General features: G+C 40.2%; 1 protein-coding gene across 6 annotated transcripts in view; it reads right to left on the bottom strand.

Moving 5' to 3' along the window:
• Positions 1–12,456, bottom strand: part of LOC306843956 (AT-rich interactive domain-containing protein 1B-like) — a gene marked incomplete at its 5' end in the record, with an annotated part of 83,302 nt that extends 70,846 nt beyond the window's left edge. For 5 of the 6 annotated variants that reach the window (XM_079375715.1, XM_079375714.1, XM_079375713.1 and 2 more), the window contains 2 exons: positions 6,366–6,554; positions 11,458–12,453. In XM_079375715.1, coding sequence (XP_079231841.1) covers positions 6,366–6,554; positions 11,458–12,453 — 1,185 coding nt within the window. Of the gene's footprint in view, positions 1–6,365; positions 6,555–11,457 lie in introns of all 6 variants that reach the window. The other variant, XM_079375717.1, reaches the window with a different exon arrangement.
• Positions 12,457–12,850: the final 394 nt, after the last annotated feature.

Genomic DNA, 12,850 nt, shown 5'->3' with positions numbered 1-12,850 from the left:
AATAAAGGCTGTTATTTTGATTTTTTTTTTCAAAGAATCCTGAAAAAAATGTATTATGGTTTTGGAAAAAAAAAAATTAAGCACCACAAGCATTCCCAAAATGATATATAACACACATTTATTTGTTCTTTAATTGTAATAATATTTCACAATATTACTGTTTTATTTTTATTTCTCAAGGATCATGTGACATTGCTATACTATATATATAATATACTAGGAAACAAAAAAATTCAGTGTAGGCCTAACTAATACACATAAATATTCTGACCCCTTTCTTCCGGATTTGTAACCGTCTGTACAGCATTTGAAGGATGTGAAAAGGATAACTGCCGTGCATTTCCAGTCTTTCCATCACTGAAATAACAACAAGGGATTTAAGAGGACAGCGTCCAATTGCTTCAAAATCCCACAAAGAGATTGTGTCCAATCACAAACGGCACATTTAATCCATTTCCCTGCCACGTATTGTGCTTGTCAGGAGCGTGGACATCAGGGCAGGTGAGAGGCGGTCAGATGGTCAGCGGCAGTGCCTCGGGGGGTTGATGGTTTCTGCTGATTGTGTTGTGATAGGACCTGTCCTCTTACAGAACCTTCAAAACACCTGTCAGGACCTGCGGCCCCCTGCCACGCACCTGATTCCTGATCCACCTGAGCTCATATACGCTCATTAAACACACCTAACGCCATCAAAGAGCAAACACAGAGGTAAAATGCATGGGCAAATTTGTTTGATGCCACTAGTGGAGAAGAAATTCACATTTAAAGGTGCATTCAGTCGTTTGGTGCTAATTTCATTCAAGAGAACTACTGAATGCATCTTTAAAAAAGGGTAGGTGATTTGGCTCAAAAACATTATTTGTTATGCTGGTTGAAAGTCTCTTCACATCCTGATAGCAATTCACTAAGTTAAGTGGTCTAAATGTATTTATATCGTCTTTGGAAGACGTGGGACCAAAAACTGTTCATCCAATCATATCACTCTGTCTGAGATCTGCCCGTCAACATATGTATTTGCATACCACCCTGTTCACACAGACATGATACGTCATCAGCGCACACCATTACACTATTTCAGCGAGAATGGAAGCCATTATTATTGTAATATTATGCACGATGAATGAGACATGAGGTAATCTGACAGCGCTGCATTGATCAAACCTCCTCAAACGCGGTCTCTCATCATGTCGCTGGTTAGCCTCTGCTCCAGCTGAAGCGCGATCATGTGTTTTAAAGGAGGCGTGGCTTTGGAGAGTGATTTGCAGGGAGGGTGGAAGCTTATGCTTTCAGAGCTAGCTTGCTATTGTATAAATATAAATAACCATACCCTAACCTTTGAGTAAATACACCATTTCAGAAGCAATTGTTTTTTCTTCTAAAAATTTCTTGGAATCAGCAGTTTTGGAAAATTCTGATTTTCGAATAGAACTACATGTCGTTTATGCAGCAACGTTCTTTTGAAACAACAACACTGTCCATGGTAACAAACTGTAAAATGGCCATTAAAACTACTATTAAAAGAGTTTTTGACAAAAGTTGATGCTAAAATTCAACTTTCAGCCGAATAAATGTATGTATGTATATTACATAGGCTGGTCTGAACAAAAACGGCAGATGGGCTGAACAAAAATGCTAATTCACTTTCTGACAATAAGTGAAAACGCAGAACGAAATTCTTCGGATTTCAATGCCAGAATGGAGAATCTTGCCTAAAGTCGATAAAATAATTCTTTATAAGTATATTTAACATTGTGTCTTCTTTTTGCTCTGCCTAAAAATGATGCTTTCCTCTGGGTTTTAAGCTTTGTCTTCTTCTATTTATATTGTAAAAATGTTATGTGACCAAAACAGAAGTAGCCAGAAGATCAATAGAAATAACACAGCAGGATTCCCTTGGTATCAGACCAGATGAAACATCCAATTTCAGGTAGGGTTGTAAAAAAGGTCTCCTGGTAGATAAAAGACATTATAGAGTCCCTCTCGACTGAGATTGGCGAACACTAACAGCTGCACCAAATGCACCGCACACCCCTTCAGGTTAGAGATTACCCCAAAACTCTCTCCTGTAATGATCTCATTATGTGCTGGCAGCATTCGGTGATGTCTTTCTTGATTAGTGCCTCTCCTACTTTCCACCGTGCCAGGAGGAGATTGCTGATTCTGATCTTTCGTTCTAAAAAGGTCACGTCCGTACCCAGGGGCAATCACAGGAGGAAACTGCACACGACTGCTGTCCTGCTGATCTCGTGTCAGTATAGCTGACCAAAGATCAGTGTAATGGATCTGGAGGTAATGAAAAGAAAGTGGCTGATAGCTGAAATAGAAGTTTGTGTTGTTTCTAAGGTCCAAAACACACTTGAGTATGTGAACCCAAACACTTCCAGCCACGCAGACTCCATTTCACGCGTCGCTGTTTTCCAAAATGTGTCAGAACAATAGCTGGAGAAGTCTATCTGTTAGCAATCCCATTTATCTCATTGGTAGTTGCTCAGCTAGCACAGTACTTTTGCCAACTGCCAACTGCCAACATTTTAACAACTAGCCACACAAATCATAGCACAATTTTTCTACTAATACTGATTAGCAAAAACCTGTGACCAACTTTTTGTGAAATCTGCATTTGAAAACCTCCTGACCTCACAAAAACTGAATCCAGATTGTGTTGATTCTACTGAAATGACTAGATTTCACCTGCAAAAATTGTACGTTAAGCATGCGCGTGCTTTCACTGAACGTAAACAACACTGATTACGTTCTGGGGTACTCTCCAAAATGGTGGAAGACAGCATTGTAACTAAAAATGTATGAATGCAGCCTGTGTAGACCACACAATAAAAAAATGTGTTGCTTTCATTTACTTTGAGGCTTCCAGTCCTTTTATCTCAGTACATTTGTATCTGACTGCAATCTTAAAAATGAATTCTTTTGGCATGTCATTATAGATTCAGCAGCTAGCCAATCAATCACATCTGCGTTTACATAAAGTATGTTTCTAGCCTAAGACTTCATATTTTGTCGTAGATACACAGAAGCTACACTCAATATGCTATGTTAATAAGAAGGAATTTTCCATATTGATTTATTGTGTTTTAGGGTTGGAGGAAAATGTACTGGTAATTTTCTTCCAGGATATTATCCAATAACAGTGTAGGTTCGATTAAACACAATATTGAAACTACACTCACATTGAATTTAACCTAGGTAATGTGGTAGAAAGTGAAACATGTTTGGTTACAGTACTACAGGCTTAATTTTCTTTTGTCCCACCCATGCGGCCTTGGTTACATCAGCAGAACAGCTATTTCAGAGGCAGTGGCACTGAACTTAACACAGTCCAGCTTTCGAGTCTAAATTTAGTAGGGCAGTCTGTACCCAGAATAGGACGGCCCAGCCCAACCAGACTGCCTGCCAAGCTCTTTTGACAGACATGCGGCGCATTAGACTGTCAACATCTCTGGTACGCTGGGAGTACTGTCGCTCCATGCTGACAGGCACAACAGAGTCGTTCCTTCTGCACCACACTCTGTGTTCCCCCTCGGGCTGTCACTGTTCAGACCGCCGGCCTGTGGGACATTTCAGTTTCCTGTGGACTCAACAGTATGAAGATCTCTGTTTGAGAGCTATGAGTCAGTGTTGCTAATTCTGATAGTCTAAGGTAGATGTGCTTAGAAAGTAGATATCGTAGCAGGATAGTCCCCCGTGTGGCAGCCAGCTGGGGTGGGTAAAAACATTCTGGCATGGTAAAAAGTGAGCACTTCCATCAGACAAGTAACATAACTAGGCCCACGCGCATTTTGTGCAGAATGTGAGAAAAATGTGTGGAATTCAGATTTAAAAGTGTGTTAAATGGAGCTAGGAGCGTAACACTTTTTGGTTTCTGAAAGCAAATTCAGATTTCTTTAAAGCCCCCATGATATCAAAACATGAAATGAAAACTGATGGCTATATCCATTTTTTGTCCAATTACATGCCGTCTAGAATAGAGTCCAGTTTTTCAGCAGCCCTTTTTCCAGAAGTATTTTTCCTATTCATTTTTCCCATAGGGATTTTTTGGAAGTTTTGTTAAAGAGTTATAAGCTAACCCACCAACCGGTGAATCACAACATCACCAACTTTGAGTTGAAGCAAAAACTTTTAAAATCAGTAAATGGTATACGGCTGTGTACTTAATGGCTTTAATGAAGGAAACAAAAACAATCCCATGAAGCACTACAAATGACAACTGAATTAAAAAAGGACAAATAAATATAAAACCACTCAAAGCATTTGTATATATCAAAGTTTATCGTATACATTAGAAGAAACATATTTTACGTTTTTTTGCTAAATATGCATATAGACAAATATTCAAGCAGTTTGAGAGCAAAAGGGAAACTGACTATAAAGTCATTCACAGTGCTTAATGGGAGTAGGCAGGCACTAAACAGATAATTTGGTGCGATTTGCTCGTTTTGATTCTGATTGGTGGAAATTTCTTTCAAAATGATGGGTTTTATTCAGCACTGATAGTCTTGTGGGCCGTTGTTCTACTGCTACAAGCGTCCCTAATTTGAATCCCGACTCGAGGACCTTACACATCAGGGACTAGACCTATCTATATAATCGGACTCGTGAATTTGTTTAATAAATTGCTCTAATGGATATTTGTGTCTTTAATATGTGTTATGTATGTAGTAACCATTTTATAAAGCAAGAAAACACTCCGCAATAATGAAATCTGATGGCTTCAATAACTATCAATTAAAAATTTGCAGGTCAGTCTTTAAAGATTTGTTGTAGCGTGTTGTAGAAAATTAATGGAATTTCTTAGGGAATGTTCGGCAACCGAAATCGTTCAGCTGAAGAAAGCAAAATAAGCTCTTTCGGTGTTCAACTGAATAAGCGGGAAGACCGAATAAATTGTACCGAACAATGACGTGGCGCGATCAAACAGCAGCAAACATGTCGGCAGTGTGGAAGCATTTAAAATTGTCAGAGAAAGATGCAAAAAATCATTACAAGCACCGACAACTTAGACGGCTGTTGCTGGTTAACTGTATGATGACTGAAATCGCGAAATGGCCTTAAACAAATTAAAAACTGCAGAACGTTATGTTTTCTAATACACGCACAAACTGCACGTTTATAAACAACGCTGTGCGAGCTCGCGGCGCCAGGGTTCAAAGTCCAAAACGCGAGGAAAATCTACGCTGAAACAGCGTTACTCATCAGTTGCTCAGTAGTCTCGCGTAGCCAGACCTTCAGACTGACGGCAGAAGGTCTGGAATATATGTCCGCTTTCATTGGCCAAGGCCCGCCCATGAGGTCGTTTGACCGCCATGTCAAACAACCAATCATAGTTCGTTTCGTTTAGCATCACGTTTCGGGGCGTGGAAATGTCGCCACAATAACAAACCGGTGTGTGAAACTCTCGGATGTATTTTAAAGATTCTGTGCCACAAACTTTAAATATTTCAAATACTTTTGAAAATCCAGCGTTTAGCCGGATAAGCGTTCGTCGTCACATTTGTGAGGGGGTTTGGCATCACTGAAAATAAACGCGTCTCCCGGAAATCCGGTTTAATTCAACCAGTCACATGATGACTTCGACATTCCTGAAGTGTTTCCAGAAAAGTGTGCCATATGCATCAGACGTTTAGCCAGCGGTCCGTGGACGTGACGTCGTCTGAGGCTGAGACTAGTTGCTCAGTAACATTTTTATTGTGCTTTGTTGGTATAATGTCTGCTAGAATGTTAAAAAATCTTCAGTGTTACTTTATGCAATGGTGAAAAAAAACTGACAAAATACATGGGGATAAAAACACAAAAAAACTTTTTCGGTATTCGGACTTCGGCCCAGTGTTTCATTTTGTTCGGCTTCGGTCAAGAATTTTCATTTCAGTGCATCCCTAGAATTTCTACTTCTGGAACCTGGCTCTATAAATCTATAAAAATAAGCCTCCCACTAATATTAAACGCCTTTGCCTAGAAATAACAAATGATAGATTAAAGAATGTGACAAATTAAAGTCGAAACGTGATGTAAATTAATGTCCCCCCTAACTTCCTGTTTCAATAGAAAATCTGTCAACACAGGACTGAAAACTGCGTCCATCAAGCAATTTTTATAGGGTCTTTAATAAACGAACATCCACAGGACACATTAGAAGTGTAGATGTATGATTCGCTGAAACATTTCCCAATGCACTGAGCTCTACAGACTGAAGCGTCAAGCACATGACATTACGAGTGTGGTGCCTGGCCAAAAAACTAAAATATGCAACCATGTAAAAATCTGCAAAGCTTATCACATGGAAATCAAAGCTGCATGTGTCACTTCCGTTTGAAGGGGACTTTTTCCGCAACACTGAAAATTATTAGCTCTACCTGTTGCTGAGGATACTGCATCCCTCCCATGCCCACTTGGCCACGCCCCTGCATTCCCATTGGGTATCGGTGAGGAGTGGGTGATCCGTATGGCTGCCCTGGATATGTTCCGCCCTGCTGAGAGTAGGGACTGTTGCCCATCCCATACATCTGAGAACGCTTCATGGCCATAGGGTCCATGGGTGCCACCTGTTAAGAGGAGTATCAACATGTTAGCATAAAGAACAGCAATAGCTGTGATTTCCAACGTATGGCAGACTGTGTGAATACATTTAAACGACTACTATGCCTGAGCAAACTAGAATACAAATAGCAATCATAAGGTTGAGCGATTCAGTAAATGGAGAGATTCAGGGCAACGTGCCATCGACTGATGGGGGGGGGGGGGGTCAGGTTTTCTCTCAAGTGTCTCATCTTTGCCAGAAAGACTGAGAGCCATCCAAGCTAATCTTCTCATGTCACTGCCAAATTCAGGCCAATTGAAGCAGCACTTACAGAAAATGTGACCAATTTCAGAAAGCCTGGGAGGCCACTGTAAATGAACATTTTAAGCGTCAGCAGTCATGCCAGAGTGCTCTGCTTTCACACACACACACATTTTCTCTGACTAGACAACTATATTGCCAAATAAGAGTTTAGAGCAAAAAGAGTCTGTGTACCATTAGACCATGCCTGAAGAATTTGTAGTGGAACATTGTTGTAAATTTCCAGGTCATTCTTACTCAAGGAACAATTGAAGTCATCAATGACTAGTCTACTGTTTTCTAAGCATAAGCCATTTCCACCTCTAATTTATTCCTAACACTCCTCGTTGATGCACTACGACCAAGTCCATCATTAAATCACCAATTAGGTATGCAAGGTCATGCTATGCTGTGAAAATAGTAACAGCTAAATGACTTGGTTGGCATTATGTGCAGCAGAGTGACTATATTCACAAAATAGTATGCGTTTTCTTTTTTTATAGATGGTTACGACATACATAACACAATATTAAAGACACAAATATCCAATAGGACATTTTATTAAACAAATTCATGAATCCGATAATATAGGTCTAGTCCCTGATATGTAAATTACATAGGGAAGTGAGCATGGCATGGTTTCATTATTCATAATGCCTTACTTTATTTTAGGGATGCACCGATACCGATACTGGTATCGGGTATCGAGTCGATACTGAGCTCATGTACTCGTACTCGTATTCGTTAAAATGCCCCCGATACTAAATGCCGATACCACGCATGTGATCAGTGCCATATTCAGACAAAGAAACACCAACAACAGAAAAACAGACAGCAGAATGTAGTTATTAGAGATTAAGGATGTCTAAAAATGTACATGAAATGCGCTAGGCTGTTCTGTACTTGTCCGTTTCATCTGCTCCGGTACACATAAGTGCGCGCGCTGTGCGTGTTTTCCTTGCTTCATGCGTGTTTCTGCAATTATATGGCTTTGAAATCTAAATGTTTCAGATGAAAAAAATAAAAAAATTCTATATCTGAAAATGATTGATTTATAACGAGTGGTTCCCTGCATAATTACAGCAAAAAGAGTGGTTACAGCACTGAGCCGCTGCAATGGAGCAGCTCTAATGCCATTTAAGATGATGTACCATAGAGCAAATAAATAAATAAAAAATTAACAGTGAAAGTAACAAAAAATTGTAAATTACATTTTAATGGGCATAATTAAGTGTGAAAAATAACCGAAGGATATACAGTCAAACCAAAAATTATTCAGAGACCAGATATAATTTTTTATTTATTTATTTTTTACTAGTGGGTGCAGGACACTATACTTAATTTAAGTAACTGAGGATAGCAAAATAAAGTAAACTGTGACAAATTATACCCAAAAATTCTTCATACAGTGGACTACCAGTAAAATTGAAACAAAAGTGAGACCAAAAATTATTCAGACCAAGTAATGGAAAAAATTGAAATTCAGGCTTTCATGAACCTGGTTGACAGCATGCCCAGGAGACTACAGGCTGCCATTAAGGCTAAGGGTGTCCCGACAAAGTACTGATAGTTGTGTAAATATTGTTATACCAACAGCTGTCTGAATAATTTTGATTGATTGATAGAAAGGTATTATCAAGCTAAATTTGTTCAGACACAGTTTAACTTGGAGTTCTTGTAATATTTTATTAGCATTTTCTAAACTATAGCGAATAAAATGTGAGAAATGTTGAAGGTGGCTGAATAAATTTTGGTTTGACAGTATCTATTTGATAAATGAAGTTAATCAACTAACATTTTACATACTCATTTGTTTTCTTTACCCAATATTTTAAAAATGTAAAAATACAATAAAAATATCGGTATCGGTACTTGGTATCGGCAAGTACCATAAATTAAAGTATCGGTATCGGGTGAGTACTGGAAAAAGTGGTATCGGTGCATCCCTACTTTATTTACTTACATTCTTTTATTAATAACTACTAAAGTTTGTAAGCAGCACAGAACATCAGTTGAAGTTACTATTCAACAAAGAAATTAAAAATATTTTTCTTACAACTAGCATAAATTGGATATTTAAACGTAAATAATAACCATTCAGGGTTTTTTTAAGTAACAAAACATTTGCATGCTTATATATATATATATATATATATATATAAGGCACAATGGGGGTAATGAAACTTCTCGCATACACAACATAATAAATTGGTGAATTTCTCTCACTAATTACATTTTGCGTGGAGCCAGTGGCAGAGCAACGCACACTTGGTGGCCTGGGGAAAGTGCACCGCTTAAATGGGCTTCATGCTGAAGATAAGCCATTAACAACTCAAGTTATTCTTATAATAGCCTTTCTCTAAAAATGCAAATGAGCATAAATGTCAACATCATCTTCATGTATGTCTAAAGAATTTAAATCTGTCACACATAGCCTAACACGAACTCATTGATGTAATTCAACCAGTCTGCAATTTTATTCCAACCATTATTCCCGATCAAAGGCAACTCTGAATGTTTATTTATATGTGGGGCTCCATTTTTTTTAATTTCTGGTGCAACATACATATAATTATTATTATAGTGTTATAATATTGTGTCATTTAACATGAATAGAAGGGGATTATAAGTATTTCACCCAAATTCCTTTAAAAATAATCTAACAATTCCAATCAGTATAGCAAAACAATAAAATAAAATGGATCTAATAAAAACCAAAAGCGTGCAGGGGTAAGCATGGAAGAATGTGGCTGCATTTCTTTAGTTTATGTGATGAGGACACATGATGAGAGAGGCACACTGAGTTTTTTCCTCTAAATTAACTGTAGACAAACAGGCAAATATATTTTAACGTTATTAACAGACTTCCTTAATCATTAATCTGCTAAGGTACAGCCAAAATGCTCTGAAGGCGTTGTACAAAATTTGTCAAGAATGAATGGAAGGTGAGGGCTATCAGGTGTCTTGGCATCTCTTCCAGTCATGTTTCCTGGGATTACCCTGGGCAATCCAGCACAAATGTTCTTCATGTGCCACTATGAAAGCATGGCTAATCTGCATGTGTGAAGGTCAGGACTGCTCATCCATTCAGAGAAGGGATGCAGAACTGGAGAACTGAAAGCAGGCAGCTTTTGCCTCTTGCTTATGATAAACTATAGGAGGAAAAAATAAAAACTCGTATTTTACCACTGTTTTTTTGTCAACAAATGCAGATTTAGAACTCAAAATAGACAAAACACATAATTGTGCGCATACTGGTTGTAAACAACTAACTAAAAAAAATGGTCAAAACATACACTGTCAGCGTTTACCATTTAACAAAGACTAAACCTACAGCATTTAGCTGGCTGAATATTAATATATGCTAAACTATTCCAACAGATTCATCAGCTTTCCCCCCTGGACCTGCATTAAAACATATTAAGCAGCAAAGTCAATTTATCACTTAAATCGAACTTGAAAAACTGTAACTCAGCCAGCTGGACTGTGAAATCCAAGGTTGTATCTCAAAACCAAGTACGCTGCCTACCTAGACTGCATTTTTCAACATTATAGTCACAAAACTTAGTGAGCTGCCAACCAAGATAGGATTTTCTGGTGTTATATTCTTAAAACCCAGTGGGCTTCCTACCTAGAAAGCAATTTTGGGTATTAGGGTCTCAAAAGCTAAAGCACAGCCTACCTAGACAGCATTTTTGGGTATCATAGAGCCAAAAACTAGCGTGTCACCTACCTAGTCAAATATTTGGTCATTATGGTCTCAAAACCTAGTGAGCTTCCTAGGTTTTGGGATCATACAGCTTTGGTCACCACCTCAACCTTATAATTTCTTGATATTTTACTATGTTGTGTTTAAGACGACCAGTACGGATACTATTTTAAAATATAGCTAGTGAATGTGAAATCATTAATTACTGCATAATGAAGCCAAACGGGCGCAATGGCGCTAACGCCAGCTAACAATGCTAATCAGTAGCGCTGTGTACCGAAAACACAGTCTAGCCCTTCGTTTCAGACAGACAGTGCTTACTGTTGACCAACCGTTGAAAACGAAATCGAAATTTTATCTGGAAAGTAGAATTAGAGCACAAAATCGCTTTATTTCAACTGATCTCGGGGACAAAAGCAGCGAATTGTATTTAGCAGCAGCGCAATGCTAGAATGTTCCATGATATGAATGACACCGAACGAGCTCTTTATCGAAACCACAACCGATAATTTATTCAATAACATGACACTGACTTTTTGATAATAATGCTGTATTATTACACGGTCTAAATGAATATAAGCAGCCCAGTATATCGTATCGCTGCATCGGGCACCTCTTAAAGCAGAAATAAAAGTCTCAGCGCAGGCTAACTCTCATGCTAACACCGTTAGCACAGTCACCTTGGGCAGAACTTGACCTGTTCTCCTGCCTGTCAATCCGCACACAAGCCCGGGATAATCATAACTATAACAGGAGAAAACAAACTCGGCATTCTACTCCACCATTTAGACCGAGACTTTGCATTCGATAAATATAAAAGCAGCACACTGTAAGCTACGAGTAGCATCAGGCCACGGCTAGAGCTGCATGCGAAACTTGACACACACACACACACACACACGCAAGCTAAAACGTTCACCTGAGCTCTGCTGTTCCCGTTATTCCCGGGGCTCATGGCCGGGTGGTTTCTTTGTTGTGCTCCCCAGCCGTGGCTGGCAGCGGGGCTGTACGGGGAGCTCAAGTCTTTGCCCAAACCTATCCCGGACTGCTGCTGCTGCGGGTTACTGTAATCTTGATAACCGCTGCCATATCCGCGCATCATCGGGCTCGGAGATGTCAGAAGCTGGTTTAGGGTGGGTGTAGCTCCAGAAGGGTGCTGCTGGTTTTGTCCGGGGAACCTCTGAAAGCCCCCAACGTTGGCACCGGGTGCTGGGGTAACGTTAGGAGAGACCATAGCAGCCTTGCCATGACTAGCAGCAGCGGCAGTAGGCGAATTGGTACCTGGGCCCATCATGTTCCCCTGCCGCGATGGGCTCATCATACCGTATCCAGCGCCACCGTACCCCGGCCGGTAGTTGGGATAGTGGTTGTACGGATTATTATGGTACCCTTCGTGGGAGTTTTGCACTTGATCCATGCTGCCCTGTGCTTGATGCATTAAAGCCGTCCTAGGGCTTTGTTGTCCGCCATGTTGATCAAAGCAAGGCCCTCCTCTTCCATTCCCGTAATAATGATTAAACTCAGAAACGGAGCTGTTCCCGCTTTGGGACGCGCTGCCGCCGCTGTTGTTGTTGTTGTTATTGTTGCTCGTTGGTCCAAAGTTGGAGTGCTCGTACCTGCTGCCCATCCGATCCCCCCCGGTTTTGGACGAGCGCTCTTCCTCGTCGCTTGTATTCAGCAAACGCGGATGGCGATCGACCTGCGTCTCCAGAGCGTTTTCTTTCCCTCCATGCTGCTGTCGATCTCCGCGCACGGGTGTCGGGTTGGTGTTGTTGTGCACGGCTCGATGCTGTGGCTGCTGATGGAATGATGCTTGCGACTGTTGCTGTGGAGGTGTGTGATGATGAGGCGAAGGAGGGGGATCTCCGCTTCCAACATTTTTCACTTGATGATTCGCGACCAGACCCGTTTCCATACTCGAAGTCGCGGTTAAATGAGCAGAAAAGGCTGTGTGCGTTGATTCTCAGCGTTCGTGTTTTCGCAGAGACTATAGACGCATGCTGATGCCCATCTACATTATTCATTGAGGCAGCGCACAGCCCCACATCACACCGATTCCTCCTCATTCACACCATTAGATTTTGAGATCGTGGATGGAGCCCTTGCCCTTGTCCTGTCAGGGGATGACTGTGTGTTGCATGGGCACGAGCTGTGAAAACAATTACCGAGGCGTTGAAATAGAAAAAATATATACTGAAATATGCGTTTAACTGGTGGTGTTTTGGGGTGAGCCGAGGCGTTAATATATTTTCACATATTCAAAAGTTTATTTGCAATAGCCTGCCAAACTTCCAATTCTCACAGAGGCAAAT

This window comes from Barbus barbus (genome assembly GCF_936440315.1).
Source record: "Barbus barbus genome assembly, chromosome: 24".
Taxonomy (NCBI): domain Eukaryota; kingdom Metazoa; phylum Chordata; class Actinopteri; order Cypriniformes; family Cyprinidae; genus Barbus; species Barbus barbus.
The sequence above is the reverse complement of the archived record's forward strand: the minus strand, read 5'-3'. Positions and strand labels throughout refer to the sequence as shown.